Source organism: Symphodus melops (genome assembly GCF_947650265.1).
Source record: "Symphodus melops genome assembly, chromosome: 1".
Taxonomy (NCBI): domain Eukaryota; kingdom Metazoa; phylum Chordata; class Actinopteri; order Labriformes; family Labridae; genus Symphodus; species Symphodus melops.
Window position 1 is genome coordinate 9,327,035 of NC_136691.1, and position 18,286 is coordinate 9,345,320.

The 18,286-nt window shown below is 41.6% G+C and overlaps 2 protein-coding genes across 3 annotated transcripts in view; one reads left to right on the forward strand and one right to left on the reverse strand.

Moving 5' to 3' along the window:
* syne1a (spectrin repeat containing, nuclear envelope 1a) overlaps window positions 1–18,286 on the forward strand; it is a 286,238-nt gene that overhangs the window by 211,821 nt on the left and 56,131 nt on the right. The gene's annotated exons all lie outside the window — the stretch shown is intronic.
* Window positions 1–18,286, reverse strand: part of mthfd1l (methylenetetrahydrofolate dehydrogenase (NADP+ dependent) 1 like) — a 35,284-nt gene that overhangs the window by 7,861 nt on the left and 9,137 nt on the right. For both annotated transcript variants that reach the window (XM_079360818.1, XM_079360819.1), the window contains exons 17-24: window positions 17,043–17,119; window positions 15,586–15,726; window positions 14,153–14,221; window positions 10,119–10,230; window positions 3,587–3,726; window positions 2,768–2,809; window positions 851–954; window positions 505–682 (exon numbers count right to left, since the gene is read on the reverse strand). In XM_079360818.1, coding sequence (XP_079216944.1) covers window positions 505–682; window positions 851–954; window positions 2,768–2,809; window positions 3,587–3,726; window positions 10,119–10,230; window positions 14,153–14,221; window positions 15,586–15,726; window positions 17,043–17,119 — 863 coding nt within the window. The remainder of the gene's footprint in view (window positions 1–504; window positions 683–850; window positions 955–2,767; window positions 2,810–3,586; window positions 3,727–10,118; window positions 10,231–14,152; window positions 14,222–15,585; window positions 15,727–17,042; window positions 17,120–18,286) is intronic.

The following is an 18,286-nucleotide window of genomic DNA, read 5'->3' on the forward strand; positions in this document are numbered from 1 at the left end:
AATAAACGCTGCACTCACTCATCATCCCATTTCACTGGATATATTTTAACACAACCTTAAATCTGATTTGTTAAGTAAATAGAAAGTAGAACTATCAAATAACATGAATTCTGTAAAAAGGTGCAAGCTTACACACACACACACACACACAAACAAACAGACAAACAAACAGACAAACAAACAGACAAACAAACAGACAAACACACACACACACACACACACACACACACACACACACACACATCAGCGTAACAAGATCAGTTAATTTAAGTCACAACTCTCCCAAGGTCCCTAACTGAAACCAGCTGATGTTTTCATACTGCCACATTGTCTGGCTACAGTCTGAAAGAAAACATCATCAGTCACTTCAAACAAGCAACTCAAAACAGACATGAGATATGACTCAGAGTTATGATCCAAAATGAATGAAAAACAGGGTGTTTAGAGGGGACTTTTTTATATATATAATGAGGGCCGGTTTTCCTCCACAGTTTCTGCTCTCACCTCTTTCTGGTAGAGGAACTTGAAGTCACTGGGTCTGCTGGCCGCCTCTTTCACAGCTTGGGCGAGCTCGACGGATCCTCGCCCGCCCTGTGACCAGTGGTGACACGGCACAGCGTCTGACGCTCCGCACTCTTTGGCTATCTGACAAACCTGATCAATCTCTGCCTGAGTGTCCGTCCTAAAGGGCCATCAAGGGAAAGGTTGTTAGCAGTACTTGGTGAACATGACAACACGTTGTGAGCGACGAGACATCATCTCGACGTGGAATGAACGCACCAAGCAGTTTTTTGACTGATTATTATGGAGAATTATGTATTTGTGGATGTGTCATCTGCATGCATCTTACGTGAAGACATTGAGCGCCACTACTACTGGTACTCCGAAAAGGTGAGCTATTTGGATCTGCTTCCTGAGATTGCTATGGCAACCGCCTGCAACCAGGCTCAGATTCTGCAGGAGAAAGAAAAACATCAGCACATGGTCAATTGTTATTCAAAATTAAATCATCCAGATGAAGAACTACAGCTCGTCATACACCAGACAAGCGTGAGTCACTATAAAAAAAAAAATCTAGGACAAAGACAGAAAAAACTCAAAGAAGAAGAAAGTTGAAAGGCTGTGTGTGTGTGTGTGTGTGTGTGTGTGTGTGTGTGTGTGTGTGTGTGTGTTCATTAGACTTGCAGACTGAAGATTTTATGTGCCCGGTTCAATTTTCTGTCCAGAAGAGTAATTCCAACATATTTTTTTTATTTTAATAATTAGCTCCAAAAACCTTGAAAAAGAAGTTCTGTTCTGTTCAGTAACTTCATGTCTTGATACATATTATGTGGATGTAAAACATTTCATGCTGCTAAAAATAGTAGCCCGGCGCGGCTGAAGCCTGTTGGAAAATAATGAAACATGTCTGTTGATCATGAGCCTGGAATTATCCAAGATTTCTGCCTCTTCAAAGGACGCTTCCGTCTTGCCACTGTAACTTCGCTAAACGACAACATAAAGGGACGTCCCTGTAGTGGAAGAATAAACTGGAAGTATCCTGCTGTGTACGGTTCTTCACTGATCATTCTCATACTAAATAACATTATGTGTACAAGTCCCAAGTATATTAACAGCACAATGTACAGCTACTTCAGTTTCACTGAAACCGTATCTCGCAGAGTGTGTCTCTGTGTGTGTGTGTGTGTGTGTGTGTGTGTGTGTGTGTGTGAGGCTTAGAGCAGTAAGGCCATACAGGTCTATAAATTCATTTCCCTGGTCCTGTTTTCTCCACGACTTCTGGTTCTCATTACTAGCTTCACAATTAACTTATACTACTTCATTATTTACTCAGCTGAAGGACCAGTGATTCCAGCCAGATATGAACACACACACACACACACACACACACACACACACACACACACACACACACACACACACACACACACACACACACACACACACACACACACACACACACACACACACACACACACACACACACACACACACACACACACACACACACACACACACACACACACACACACACACACACACACACACACACACACACACAGACACACACACACAGACACAGAATTCCACCGCCCCTCTGCTGAGGCCCAAATGCCCGGAAACCTAATGCAAAGGTTTTATTTGTGCTGTTAATCAAATAAGTGCTCTTTAGGATGTTCGTGGGCGAAGTTTTTATTGATATAGGCGGAGAACAGCTGGAGCATCACACATAAATATCTCTACATGTGCTTAATGTTGGTTCGTTTCCCAAGCTTTTGGTACAACTGGGCTAAAGGACGAAACCTGTGTGAACTGTGCCGCAGTAAGTCATCTTCATGTCTCTCAGATTGATCCGACTCCTCTACGTGCTCACGGAAGGTCAGGAGTGTAAGAGGCCCAAAGGGCACACGGGGAATGTCGAGGAAACCACATTAAGAGAAAGCTGTTTAACCCCTCAAACTGCATGGCTGCCATGATAAATCACTCAAAGAACACAACACAGGCACATTGTTAAAAAGCTCTATGTTAATGAACATGTTGTTTTGTAAGTGTTGTCTTGCATTAGGTTTAAATAGATTACATTTCAGGAAACATCGTGACCTTTTCAGCTAATGACACAGGCTCAGCATGTTATTATAACTTCATTAAGCTATTGATTACCCAAAGAAGTCTTCAGGATACATAAGAGGAAACACGTGCCTCTATAACTTTGGTCTTTTTTTGTCTCTGTAGATGCACATAGTGCCATACAAGTTCATATTCATACCTCATCAATGTACTCTCTGGGAAGAGGTGCACCTGCTGACACCTGAAAACAGGAGAAAAACAATGTCAGTATGTTAGAAAATGCAATGACACTTTTATCTGTTATGTAGACGGACGTTTCCTCGCCTCATTTCTTTTTTCATAGAAAAGTCTAAAGATATCACTAACAGTTTGAGACATTTATTCCAGCTGAATCACTCAAGAAATACTGCAGGAAATGATGAATAATGTTCTTCAGTTGTTATTAATTGCATGAATATAGGCCATTCAACACTCTCTGAGAGTATAATAAAAAAAAGTAGGACCTTCAATGCTTGGACTCTGTGTTAACAAAGGGATCATTCACCTATAGAAGCGAGGTGAGATCCAGTACAATGTACAGGCAGAACACTCAAAACTTGGGGGGGATAAGAATTAAACCATGGTCTACAAAAAGTAAACAAAAACCCTTTATGCAACCTTGTGATGTTTCTCAGTACGGGACATATACACAGACTATTTTTAGACAAAGATAAAGATAATATGATTTGGTAAACTAGTTAGACAAAAGTGGTTCTTCATAAGCATACAACTCGTCATATTGGCAAATTCAGACTTTTTCCATCCCAGTGTCACATGCGAGTTCAGGTTCTTGGAAATCTTCTATGCATTTGGTAATTTCATTTCAATGAGATCAGATAAAACATCTGGGTAGGAGCCTTTAATCTGACATTTTAAGGCCTCATCCGGTCAGCCCTGATAGAAGGAATGAGGTGAGGCGGCGAAGTTGAATATGTTCAAAGCAATTCCATCAAACTACAGCGTTGATTTGTTGACTTACATTTGGTCCACCGCCATGCATCTTTAACGCTCGGACCGTTGCAACAAGCACCACCACATCTGGTCTCAGCCCTGAAGCCCGACATTTGATGTTGAAGAACTTCTCCATCCCGATGTCCGCTCCAAAACCAGCTTCTGTCACTGTGATGAAACACGCACAGAGTTTCTCTTTAACAGAAGCAAAAATAGTGAGACATAGGGAATATCTGTATTCTGTTAATGAAGTTGAGAAAAGAGTTGACAGTGAGGGCTCCCACAGACACAGAGGGCCTCTGATGATATTGCCGACCCTTCACACAGGCTTCTTGAACAAGCTCCATACAAAGCAAATCAAGTCAAACTTTAGGGAAGAGTCAGGATTTCACACATTTCAAACTTTTGATCTGATTGAGTGCATGAGGTTCGGCACGCTCAGCAATCTGAACCCTAAAACTGCACAAACATAACTAATAAAGATTCCACATGTGATCAGTCTGCTGTGTTGCATTCAGTTAGTTATTGAAAATGCAACACAAAGACAATATTTAAAAACTTGAATTAAGGCAAAACTTAAAAAAAGAAAATAAAGAAAAAAGATTTGGATCCAGCTGCCAGTAAGTGTTATTTAGACTAGAGAGCATTTTGTGGCAGACCAATTAAGCCTTCAATCTAAATCTGTATTTGTTTCTGGTTGATTAGATGAAAATCAAGCCAATCGAAAATAGACTTGCGTTGAAATAAACACGACTAATTAGAGGCAGGACTTAAAGCAAACTGCTACCAAAACACATTTAGCACTTTAATGCACTCTGTTGAAGACTTAAGAGCTACATGTTGTTTACCTTTGATCTAACGAGGGCAGCAGCATCTTGCTACAAACTAAGGAGCAGACCAAAACCTTCGAGATCTGAGCGTTCTTTAGTAAAACTCTTTCCCCCATGTAGAAGTAAAGTCGCCGACTCCACACTTTTGAATTGTCCGGTGTTGTCGGAGGGTTCGCGATTGTTTTGACATTTATGGTGTTGCATAGAGGTCCGCAGAGCCATTTTCCTCATTACAAATGTGGAATCTCACCAAAAGGCCAGCACTTTACATATTAAGAGACGATATTTATTTAATTTTCGAAGCAACAAAAGGAGGAAAGAGACTAAACTATTACTGAGAGGCAAATACATAAACGTCTGAGCACACTTCACAATCCTTAAGAGCAGAAACGTTACCCCATTACACACTGACTGACTGGTACGCCTCCATGCGCCTCATCTACAATTTCAACACCCAGAGGTGTTCTGCTGGGCTGAAGTTGCTCCCCCACGAAACGGGTGTCGTGTGTGTGTGTGTGTGTGTGTGTGTGTGGGTGTGTGTGGACTACATGTATGACACAATGACCAACAGCTAACCCTGTAAACATGTCTTATTCAATTAAAAGGATAACAACGAAACAAGCAAAGGAAGCATGTCAGGAGAAAAATGAAATTACTGTAATAAATGATGTGTTTGTCTTTTACAGGCGTGTGTGTGTGTGTGTGTGTGTGTGTGTGTGTGTGTGTGTGTGTGTGTGTGTGTGTGTGTGTGTGCACAGATTGTATCTATACACTTAATGCAGAGTTTATAGAGTGCAGTAAAGCTGTCAAGAAGAGGAGAGTGAGTTGAAACATCTTCTTGGAGGGGAAATGTTTGACTTGACCAAGTCTAGATATAAGGTTTTAGTCCATGAATATCACATGGCCTTTAATGAGAACCTTTTAAGTGCTTGTGGCTCACACTTAACGTCTCTCAGAGGCTTTAGTGAGAAAATGTGCTTTTCCACGAAGACGTGCACCACACTGTTCTATGTGGCTCTCTGCATTCTAAAAGGAGTACGATTCATTTCAGCAGAGGCGCATGGTTTACAGGAAGGGAGGGTCAGAAGATACAGAGAGAGAGATCAAGATATTAGACAAGAGACAGGGAGGTATAAAAATAAGAGACATTTAAAAAAAAGAGAGAAAGAAATCACCTAAAACTCGATGACAAGGATTGAGGAGCCGATAAAGAATACTGACCTAAAAAAGAAACGTTGGTTTCTGGGATTCTGACTCGATCATCTCCAATGTTTGTCACAAATCTCTTTGAGTCAAGCGTAAAGCGTGAGGGATTGTAACTCATCTTGATTTGGCCAAATACAACTAATAGGAGGGAGTCCTGTTTCTGGTTAGCTCCGTGAGAGAAGTTTGGCCCTGAATACTAAACACATCTGCCAATGGCTATCACATTCTTAGGTTCAGGATTTCTGGATATTTCCATGAATGCGATGCTCTCCCACAACCTGAGCACAGCAAAAGTCCCAAAACACACGCACCATAAATCAGAGCACAGCAGAAGGAAGAGAGTGGAATAGAAAGACAGCGATTGTGTAATGACGATGTGACATTACACCAAGCAGGAGGTTGACCCCGGAGGATGTCATTTAGGAAACACTTGCCAGCTTCCTGCTCTGTGTGACAACCCTGAACTGTCCAGAGTGCAGGAGGGGAACAAGAGGTTTATGTGCTTGTTAGAAAAAGAAGGAAAACTTACTAGCTTTGCTGTGGTATCCACATCCATGCCAATAAAAACAACAAGAGTGGAAAGTAGGTTAGAGCAACAAGACAATCTCCTGATAGTTTTTCACAACACGCTGCGACTAAAAACTAATAATTGTTTTCTGTGCGACACACCAGCTTTCTTTAAAGTGTTGGAAAGTAATGAAAAATGCCCCTTTACTATTTTGCAGAGCCTGAGGTGTCTTATGGTGGCTTGTTTTTGCCCCAGAAATCTTGCATAATTAAAGCTAGACAAACTTGAGAAAAAATGAATAGAAACAGAAGAAAATCTTTATATTAGTCTACGAAATAAGGCCAGGTAAGCCGTTTGTAGAGGATGTCGAGAGTTCCCAGCACGTTCAGGAGTCTCGTTACTGGGAAAACTGGGAGTGTGGACTGAATATGTGACAGAGACGGAGTAAAGCAGATGACAGACATAGCAGTTCAAACAATAAAAGTAAGTGCATTCTGTGGAGATTTAATGTCAGGTTGGGGCGAAAACAAAAGTAAGTGTATTCCCATTCTTCCATGCTTTTCATTTCTCATGTGTAATGTTTGCACCTGGAAAAGAAGAGTCTTCTACACAATGATGCTACAGCACAAAGGTGAGTTGAGCGCTCGCGTTGAGCCAGGTGTCAACTTCACGAAGCTGTCGATGTGTGGACTCTCGCTTCCCACCTCGTTTCACGTTTTGTTTCAAATTGTTAAAACAAAAAAAAAACAGGCCAAGCTAATAAGACTGACAATAGTGTTTTAAGTCCATTTCAACAGCACAGAATCAAAGCAGGATCTGTTTGCATGTTTAACATTTCTAAGAATTCCTTTTGCTAAAAGCCCCAAAGTGATTTGTTGCTCGAGTTCAGGGGAGGCTTCGCAGTGTGGGAAATGTTACAGTCAGTCAGGATCAGGGGGGTTATCTGTTTTTAATACTCCAGACGGTTAATGAAAAAGGAATCCCTCTCATCTGGCATGTGTCATCCCCCCCCCCCCATAACAGAATATCTTCATTTCAACTCAGTGACTTAAAAAACCACAATGATAGAAAAAAAGAGAGAGAAGAAGGATGGCCTCGAGTTAGCTCTAACACATACACACAACCTTCACTGAGTTCACAGAGAGTTCACCTACTTCCTCTGCCACATAAGGAGCCATCAGACACAATTTAACTGAACTGAAAATGATGTTGAGGCACTTTGGTGTGGTTACACTGTCAGAGACTACATTTTCTGGGCCAGGACTTTTTCTTTTTTAAATGACAATGCTTTTGCCACCTGGATATCTGAGATTTGGGAAAGTGGCAACTTGATAACTAGCCTTGATTAACTGACTCTAGGGGGCGTTAGAAACAAGCGGTATAACGACTACCGTGTTTGACACAAATGACCTCATAAAGCATAAAAAAAAAAGGTTTATTTAAAGTGATGAAATCTAGTGAAAAACTCAGGATGTTTCCCCAGAGGAGCTGAATATAAGAACACAACCAGCTGAATTGTTTTCACTCGGATTTCACCCGGAGTTTCTCTGGCCAGACCCAGCAATGCAGCAAGCCCGAGTGAGCTGATGTGAGAAAGCAGCAGGATATTCTCCGAAGAATTCCCCTTGAGCCAATAGGAGAAGGGGAGACATTTCTGTCCTGTGACTGCTGCACGCTGCATAAAGTGTCTGCACGCAGCGACTACGAGCTCCGTGCACGTAATTTAACACATGTAGCATTAATATAAAACCTAATGTTATAATTATAGCGTCGTTTAGTGGACTGCTGCTTCGTCTGCTACTTCCTGGTAGTTTTTTTTTAAATTTTTTTTTTTACATCATGTCCTACCTCAGGAGAACCCGTTAGTCCCCGCTGTGAGGAGCATATGTGAACAAACAGGTCAGGAGAATCTCAGAAGCAGTCCTCCTGAAATAATCTCGATACACAGCGTATAAATATGATGACTAAAACTTTGGGAAAAATATCCAAGATGAAAAAAATATCTGGGTTACGTCATCTTGAAAAATCATCCAAGATGAATAATAAACCAGAACTAGACAATTCCAGCAGAAATTGTGAGGGTGGTTGCCGTCTGTGTTTCTGAGTTATACTGCAGTAAAACTGTTTAACTGTAGTCAGCTAACAGCTAAGACAGAACTCTGTCCCACTGCTATGGTCCCACTCAAATGATGATGTCATCACTCTAACTCTGAACACCTGCTGCTCACTGATTGATAGAATGTTCTGGCAGTTTGGCAGATCAAAGCTGAATGTCAACCGAAGTCTTTGAATGGGCTTACCACTGCTCGCAAAGCCTCAAATATCTTAAAAACTAAACATGGTATCACTGATCCGTTTGGACTGTGAGCGACAGCACAAATAGGCGCACGTTTTGATATATTTTATTTGTATGTAACATTCAGACTGGGACCACAGTGGCAATTTTAAAACATGAGTGAAAATTGTGAAATTCTGGAGGTTAGGTAGAGTGAGAGCCCAATGTGTGTGTATGTGGTGCGTGACTGTCAAACAAATTCCTCCCCTGGGAGACTGAAACATTTTATTTCTTTATTTTTTGCATTATGAGTGAGAGGACACTCAGAGCTTTATTTTGATGTATTTTGTTTATATATGCGAGCAACAGTGACTTCAGGATGGCGATTTACAAATATGTTTCCAAAACTGAAGTTTTTGGCCGTTACACTCTAGGATTTCAAATTTTGCCATCTGCTTTGAATGGGGCAAATTTTGGCCATTTTTTTGTCACTTAAACTCGATTTGTGTCCAAACCGTGTGCCCGAGGTTTCCACAAAGTAATAGCACACTTTTTGGGGCCGAGCCGGTCGTTTTGATACCTTTCTTGTGTGTGTGGCGCAAACGCTGTGGGAGGAGTAGCGCGGCCCGTTTTGAGGATATAATAAGGCGAAGAATAATAATAATATCGACAATAGTAGTAGTGTGGTTTGCCTTTCAGGCAACCACCCTAACTATGTTAACACTAGATCCATGGAAAACATTCGGTGGAGTCGTTATTGTTGTCAGTGGTTACAGTGAAAAGAAGGCAAAGTTCATTGCATCAGAGAAAAGAGCTTGGAAGGAAAGGAGTAAGAGGGGGTACAGGCATCCCAGCTGCAGAGGGAGGAAAGGGAGGGAGGTCGAGTTCCTGACATACCTGAGGGTCAGGTAACAAACACACAGACGGGGACGGGAGGGAGCGAGACAGACTGATGGAAAACAAGCTGGGGGGGGGGGGGGGGGGGTTAAAAACTTACACAAGCCTCCCCGCTTCACGGCTCCAATGTTGTGAAATCCAACTCTCTGCTCACGCCGCCTGCACTTCTACCCCGCTCACACATGACAGCTTGTATACCCTTCTTTCTTTTCTGGTTTTTTTTCACCTTCAGCTCTAAAACAGAGAACTTGTCTCGTGTCTAAATAAATACGAGCCTGGACAACATTTGCATGGACATCAAATGTATCTTACAAATATGACAAACAACGCACGCATTCTTCGCATATTTCTGCAGCCAAAGTAAAAGAAGACAGAAAGCGAGCAGCGGGATAGAGGGACAGATAAAAAATGGGAATAGTCAAGTATGCTTTGACGTTGAAAGGATTAGTGTGGTTTACTCTGAGGCATTCCAGGGGCTCTTAAGATTATCAATCAGCTTCCTTCCTCTCTCCCGTGTGTGGGTGTGTTTTTTCTCTTACACAATATTCTTCACAGGTTTTCCTAGAAAGTAACACTGGAGTGAAACAGCCGAGGGAGCAGACCATTCAGTCACAGAAAGGTAGAGCAGAGCCAGAACCAGAACTGAGATCCGTGTAGGCGAAAGGTTGCAACAGCAGGGGAGGAGAGTGGAGTTCATGACTGGAGTCAAGTGAGAATTATACTTTCAACATCTGGACTTCACAGTTTGCATCTTGTGCTTTGTGGGTTTTGTGGTCTTCTGTCTACTTTGGCTTGTGTGTGTGCATGCTCAGAAGGTGCAGACTGTGTGTGTGTGCTCTCTTACCCACAAAGCCGTCCCGTCCGACCAACTTCAAAGCCAGCTTGTCTGCCAGCACTGAGGAGTTGCCATGGGCGATGTTGGCGAAGGGCCCAGCATGGACAAACACTGGCGAACCCTGTGACAATTAGAGAGGAACACAAAACATGCGGGGAGGAGTTTAGAAAACAGCGTCACCCCACAGCAACTCATCCGACCGAATTTCAATAAAGACTGACCGACTCAACGTTCGACATCTCTCAGAGGCATCCAGAATAAATATTGTAGTGTGGATGCACTTTGGCTGCCACTGCGTTTGTCGAAACAAGTTAAGAGGTACTCGAATGGCGGCCTGACCCGTGAGCCAGGCTTCCTTCCCCTGTTGATTTAGAAGATTCCCTGAACGCCGCGCAGAGACACACAAACCTGTTGCAAGTGTTCGGGGTCAGGACGACACTGAGGCCTCTGTACTTACATTGACTATCAAAACACGCAGTTGGGCTCTGTAGAAATCAAATCAATACTTGGTCAATATGTAGAACTTCAACTTTGCAAGCAAGGAGTGTTTACAATTAAGCAGAGTATGTTTAGAAATACAGTAAGTGTTGACATGGCTAAGGTAGGCAGAGAGAAGCATAACAGAAAAGATGACAATAGTTTCTGTAGATTCAAAATATCTAAGGAGTCAGTGAGTCAGGGAGTGTCTTTATTTCCTGCTTGGATTATCAAGTGCTAATTTAAAATGCTCTCATCAGACAGTGTTTGATCATTTTAACATTCTCTGAGCGGAAAAAAAGAAAGAAAAGAAACACTGTTAAAAAAAGGAACGAGACGCTCCCTTTTTGTATCTCTTGGACGTTGTTATTTCAATGTGTTTGAAATGATGGGATGATAGTCTGAAATGTTCAATAATAGTAGTTTGGGGTCACAGAGGTTTTTCTTTAAACGTTTTTCTTCCCAAAGGCGAAGTAAACATCAGAGGAGCTTTGCTATAAGCTGCTACTGCAGGAACTACTCTATGATGATGCGGCTCTTCTTCTGAGGCCGAGCATTAGTCCTTTAACCCTTCTTCCATATACATGCCCAGACGTTTCTTCAGATATTTTTTAAACAAACAAAAAAGTCACACGTGTAGTTATGCCATCAGATAATGTGTGTTATGAAATATGACCTATGTACACCTCTATAGCTCCTGTTGTTTTTGCATTGTTCAATTATAGGAAAAAATACATACACATTACAAAAGTGATCTCAAAGTTATTTTGGTTGGTACCTGATGGTTCTCTCTGTTGTTCGCTGACAGGCAGCAGGCCTATCCTTAAAGGTTTGCTGGCTGGAGCAAGATTCCCTCTGAATTATTCAGAGACATTTTGCTGTAGCATCCAGCTCATAGAAGGCAGCTCATACAGAGGAAAACAGTTGACAAGGAAAGGGTTGACTCCTTAAGATCAGGCTGACTTTTAACATGGAAGTTAATTAATAAAAAAAGGGTCATGAAGCAAAACTAACCTATTGCAACACACTGCATGTGAATTCCTTGAAAGGGAGGAAAAGGGATAGACGGGAAGGCAGTGCATCATTTTCTAAGCTTTTGTTTGCATACCTCTCCCTCTGCCTGCATAAACAGCCTCCCCTCGGAGGGGGGAATCCGCCATTTAACAAGACAAACCAAGACGCTGCTCTTTGATCTGATGTAAACTCGTAGTGAACTGGGGCACAATAGAACAACAAAAAAAACAAACATCCTTCTAGTCATTTAATTCACTCACTAACATGTTCATGTCTTCATCTCACACATTACATGGATTTTTTTTTTTTTAAATTTCTGTTAAAAACAGCTGAATCTTGCTTACTGCACTTTCCATATCCACTCACGCATGTGAAAGACTGACACAAATATGAAATAACAGGGTGATGAAAGGAGAGATGGACTAAAAGTTGGGTGTCACCTTTTCAACTGCTGGACAGGAGGAATATGAGGACAAAGGAAGTGAATGAAATCAGGGAAATAGAGATCATGTCCCTGTTTCCTCTTTCTGTGCATCTCTTTTATCTGTCTTTGTACCAGCTGTTGACCAGTGAGATGATAACCAAAACGTTCCAAGCTTAGATTTTGCCCGGTCTTTTCTAGGGTCTACTGCCTTTCCAGGGGACAGATGCATACAGTAAGTTGAGTAAAGCCGCATGCAGACAGGATGTCTAAAAAAATGCACAGAACGGCTGAGGTTAACTTCAGAGACACAAACACAGAGAGTGTATTCCCTTTCCTCTGCACTTACCCCATCTGAAACAACACAGCAAATACACCCTCGAACACAAACACAGCAGCTTCCATATGCCCACTGTATTCTCATGTGTGCATCTGTATTCAGCACACACAGTCACAAGTGAAGAGGGCACAAAGGGCACAGGCGGTCAGGCTCCATGGAAAATTCTCATGGAGCGCTGAGGACAGCTCGGTCCCAATACCAGATCCCCGACCAGAATCACAGGAAACCCACACAGGAAACGGTTTAACACAACACCGCCGCAATGTTTCCTCCAAAAAAACAGAAAGTAACCGAATCTCTGCCGCATGCAACACTACATCCCTCCCTACACCCCCTTAAAAACACCCAGTGTTTATTTCCTCCACCCAAAGGCCATGTAATCATGCTTTGTGTACGGAACCAAACAGGAACAAACAAAAAAAGGCCCCTTCAACCAAAACACAGAGGTGTTAGCAGAAGCACAGTCAACGTCAATACAGCAAATCAATCCAACAGACAAAAACCTCAACACTACATTCTTTTGAGAATGAAAAGGGACTTAATACATAAATATTTCTGATTCAAGAATAGGCTTTAAATAAAGACTAATTAGAAAAATAGTAAATTCTAATGAACAAAACAAAAATTGTTGATTTTTTTTCCCCAGGGTTCCAAACTATGTGGTTCATTACTACTGTATGTAAAAAAAATTAACAATAAATGCCAACTTTATTTTTGCTAAATTGGTCAAAACCTTTTGAACTGGTGCTGAAATACTGATATTTATACTGATGTCTCTTTGAATCCTACATAAGCAAACGGGACCATCAGTGACTGATTCTGTCCATAGGGGTGTCTGACAAGGTGAGTTGCAGCGTTCTACAGAGACGGCCTATGATTTCATTCTCCTCTTCAAAGACTCACAGAGAGTGATACATTTGTCTGTCAAAATGAGTCACGATCAACGTTTTTTTGTTGTTGTAAGAACTATTTGCTCATTTTACAGGACAACACCAGCGAAGAGATAACAGGTCCTGTATTGTCCACACAGGGGTGCCAAAACGAGCACAAACCCAAAGTCCCTGACAGGGAGCTTTAATAGGACAGAACTTTGAAAAGGTTTTAAATGTTTACATACGGTGACCTGGAGAAAGTATTTTCTTGGCATCAAGATTATTATAAAGACAGTTTCAATGACACATGAATATAAATCCTAAAAAGGGCCGAGATATAGACTGCGATAAAGTCTTGGTCTCTTCTTAGTGTATTTAAGCCATTTTATCTGACCCCTCCATTTCACTGAGAGGGTGGGGCTTTCTCCTCGACTCCAGGGGCAATCCGGGGTCCCTGATAGTGTGTTGTATATACGCCTGTGAGATCGCATGTCGCTACATCTGGTGAGAATGTCTCCAGCAAAATGAAAGCCAGATGTTTTTTTAAGGCTGAGCTAAGGTATAAGTCACCACACCGGTTGTCAAATTAAATTGTTTCCTTTGGACAGCATGGATCTAGACTGACCGGCCTCTTTTTTTAGAGAAGTCCACCTGTCCTCTCTACACAGCTTAAATGCTATTTAGATAAAGAGCCAGGGGAGGAAAAGGTCAATCTATCATCCCTACTTAAAAGCTCTCAACGGAGCACTCGCTCTCCTCCCTTTTCTCCTCTCTGACAGCAGAGGTAGAGGTGAGCCTTAAGCTAACTTTCGGTGTCTCTGTGGACTGCTTGCCCATTTATTCCTACAAGACGTACACCAGAAGACGCTCAGCTGAACAAGGTAACGACTATTTAAGTGGGGTTATGTGCGTGTCTCACCTCGAGGGTCTGCATCAACGTAGGCTTGATGGCATCTTTCATTAGGACGGCCAGAGCTCCACTCACACCCTGTCAGGGAGGAAGAGAGAAAAATGAGGGTGGGGATTTAAACACGAGCTGACAAAAGGATACGCTCAGTAATGAAAACAACTGATATTTATGTACATAGGATTGTCTGTGTTGCATAAAATAGATGATAAATGGCACTACAGACATGTCTACACTAAGTTTTAATTCTAAGTATACACACATAAACCACATTCTTACTCAGGCAGGCCCTAAGGTGTGGTGATACGTCTGCATCCACACTAAAGTCATTTAATAGGGGGTCTTTCTCTACGGCTCTGACAGACTGCAATCCTCGTCCGAAAACCAGAGCCAGCTGACCCCACAGATGGATCCGGTAAAAGTGGCAAAAAAACTCTGGTCAACATGGGACTGAAGGTCACACGCGTGTTCGACGTGTTGTTTTGATGAAGGGAGGAAATACGCTCGTGTGTCTGCTGGGACAAGAGGGAATTTGAACATTTCTAAAGCAGCTGAAAACATAGGCCGCTTCTTCTCCACCTGGTGAAGTAAAAGCATACTCTGGGTGCCAGACATCCTTGTGGTTATGCTGTGCACCCTGTACAGAGGCTATAGCCCCCATTGGACATGGGTTCGAATTCGTCCCTCGTCCATTGCTGCACGTAATTCTCCACTCTAGCGTCCCAACAATAATAACAATGCATTTTATTTGTAGAGCACTTTACGTTTGAGAATCTCAAAGTGCTATAGAGTTTAAAAGAATAGTAACATTATACGTCTCTCTTGAGCTGTCCGAAAAAAGAAGGGAAAAAAAGCCAAACGGGCCATAACACGTATTACAGAGGATGTCAGACAACATATTTTGGAAATTTCATCTAAATTTACCCTAACTAAGAAGAACAAACATGGTGCTGACAAAATATCGTTTTAGTGTCAATTTAAATTATTTTTGGGGCTTTCTGCCGACGGAAGATGGGACAGCTCAAGAGAGACAATAAACCACCAAGAACTTTTTCTCCAATATTGTTTTAGATTCCATTTAATTTAACTTTGTACTTACTGCACATTTAGATTTTATTAGTTTAAATATTATTGATCTTTTTTACCTCATTTTATTTCATATTTTACTGTACCTTATTTTATCTACATTGCATCGTGTGGAGGGGGGAAACATAATTTCGATTTCACTGTATGTCTGACATATTTTGGAATTGACAAAGTAAACCTTGAACCTTGAAGGCTGGGAGGAGAGGTTGAGGGGTGACATGCAGCGAAGGTCAAAGGCCAGACGTGAACGCACGCTCGCTGCGACCTCAGCACACGACACAACCGCTAGCTTAACCTGCACAAGCCGTGTTCTATCTTCCACACTCTACGAATGAAAAGCCCACACAGTACAAACACACCAGGTCTTCTGCGGTGACCGGCTGTCCGGACCGACTGGTCCCCACCACCATGCGCGACAGTCTGTTTCTCATGTCCTCCAGGCTGTCTGCCAGAGCCAGGATGGCCATGATCTCGCTGGCCACTGCGATGTCGAAGCCAGTCTAGAGAGTGAGAGGAGCATTTTTTTTTCAGATGGTAGAATTGACCAAACATGGCATAGAAAAGCTGACAGTTTGTGACGGAAGAGTCTCGCAGCAAAAATGTGACTACTAGTCAAGTTTTACTGAACAATCATACTTTGAGTAAATAAAAAAAAAAGTTACACACAGAACAAACTCTTCCAAAACAACGTTTGGAAATAATCAATTCGATTCAGTTAATACATGCAAGTTATTAAGAATCTGAAGACAAGAGATGAAGTAAACATAGCTGTCACAAGCTGCATCACATGGCAAACATTATCCAAGTTTTATGAGCACATCAAAGTTTGGGGAAGTGGCTGAAGGAAATATGATTCAAATACTAATTACAGCATTTTGTTTTTCTGTACTGACTTACATCAAACTATAATAAAAAAAAAGAAAGAAAGAAAAAAAAATGACTGAATGAGAGGGAAGAATGTGGAATAACAAAAGTCTTCTTTCAAGATTACACACAAAACAAGAAACCTAACTGAAACCACATCTATTCACTATACCTACTGGTGAAAATACCCAGAGGGGCTATAGAGTATCCAGTGCTGCAGCAAGGTGGAGGACAGAGGAATGAGAGAGAAGGAGAGCGGATGAACCCATGGCGGTAAATGTAAGCATGTGCTGATCTAGCTCAGAGGCTGTCCCAGGTGTGTGTGTGTGTGTGTGTGTGTGTGTGTGTGTGTGTGTGTGTGTGTGTGTGTGTGTGTGTGTGTGTGTGTGTCTGTGTGTGTGTGTGTGTGTGTGTGAGAAAAGGGTTGGGTGGGTCATTTTTCTCCTTCTTTAAACATTTGCTTTCACTTAGGCCAGCTCGCTTCCCATTGAGGTGAAGTGTTTATTTACAGGATTTCACTTGGCTGTCCTTACTACAGACATGTGTGAAATACATCTGGGCTTTATCATGGAGAATGGAGGTGTGTGTGTGTGTGTGTGTGTGTGTGTGTGTGTGTGTGTGTGTGTGTGTGTGTGTGTGTGTGTGTGTGTGTGTGTGCGTGCGCATGGGAAAGCCTTTACATTAGTGGCTGTACGATTGAATAAAAACATAAGATCGAATGCCATCCTAATAACAACAACACATGTAGCAGCAAAGCCTCTGTAATGAGAAAAAACTGTGCTGAATGAGAAAAAGATAGCGATGAAAAGAAGTGACATTTAAAGACCAGTGGATGCCTCCAAAACCAAAACTGCTGAAATCATACTGTGCGGCAGTCATAAAGACACGCAAACAAAACAAGGCTGCAGAAAAATAATGAAATGGAACGTCATCACCTCAGAAGGAAGCATACCTCTCTGATCTGTCCTTTCTCAGTGCTTGCCTGTCCGACTGTGATCTTCCTCAGAAAGCGGTCATTTGTGTCCACGACTGGAAACAAACAAACAAATCAACACTTCAATTTCTTTTCAAAATTTCCCATAAAATCAGGGATAGACATGATGCATGTACAACAAACACTTTAATGAAAGTACGGCTTCTGTATGAAGCTGACAGACGGATATAAATCCATTATCACAAAGACAAACACAGAAACCCAAAAAATAAATAAATAGTTCTCATTTTGAGTTGGTGTTGAAATCTCCTTGAAGGACTTTCTACTTTAAGGTTCTTCACTCTGCACTTACCCTTTACTCAGATAACGTGGATATGAAGAAAGAAAAAAAAGTGACCCTTTAGGCACACTCTTTTAAAATGAGCCCGGCTGGGAACCACACTGGATAAATATTTTCTTCATATTGGTTAGATGTAATCAAAGAGAAGAAGTTCAAAATCTGGCTTGTTTCATGAATTCAAAGAAACGGTTACACCCACAAAACATTAGGTGGTAAATCTGTTTTTAATCTCCAGGGTTGTTCTTTTAAGAATGCCCACCGGAGCCATTGGAGTAAATACCACATCAGTCATAGCAGCGCCCGCCCAGCTGGTTGTTCTCACTGACAACTTAAAACCAACACAGCAACCGCTGAGGAAGCTTTTCCCACACCTACCATACCCACATTCATTATCCTGTGAGTGATGACTGCAACCCTTTTACACTCAATGTCGTCACTTGATCTTTCTTCAGAGTTAGTTACTTTATAAGTAAGTACGGTACCGTTATTTTCTTTTTTATTATTTTCTACTTTTATATTTTCTGTCTTTTAATGATTTACACTCTTTTTGCTCTCATTTCTTAATTTCTGTTGCATTCTTTCCTTAAGGTTTGTTTTAATGTATTTCTGTTTTTTACGTCTGTCCAGCACTGTGACTTGCCTTGTGTGTGAACAGCACTATATAAATAAACTTGCCTAAACACAAGAGCCTGAACAAGTTGAATTAAAAAAGCAGAGAAATCCAATGAAGATTTACAAAACAGATGATTGTTTGTTGATCTGTACCAAGACAACATCACAGGATGTTTGCCTTCGTTCATGTAAAATAGATTTGTGTGGAAGTCAAGATATCGGTTTTGATCGAGAATATATTTCTGGGAATAAATAGCCCTTTAAAAACATATTTGCAGACGAGACATATTTATGTAAGTGTGGTTGACAA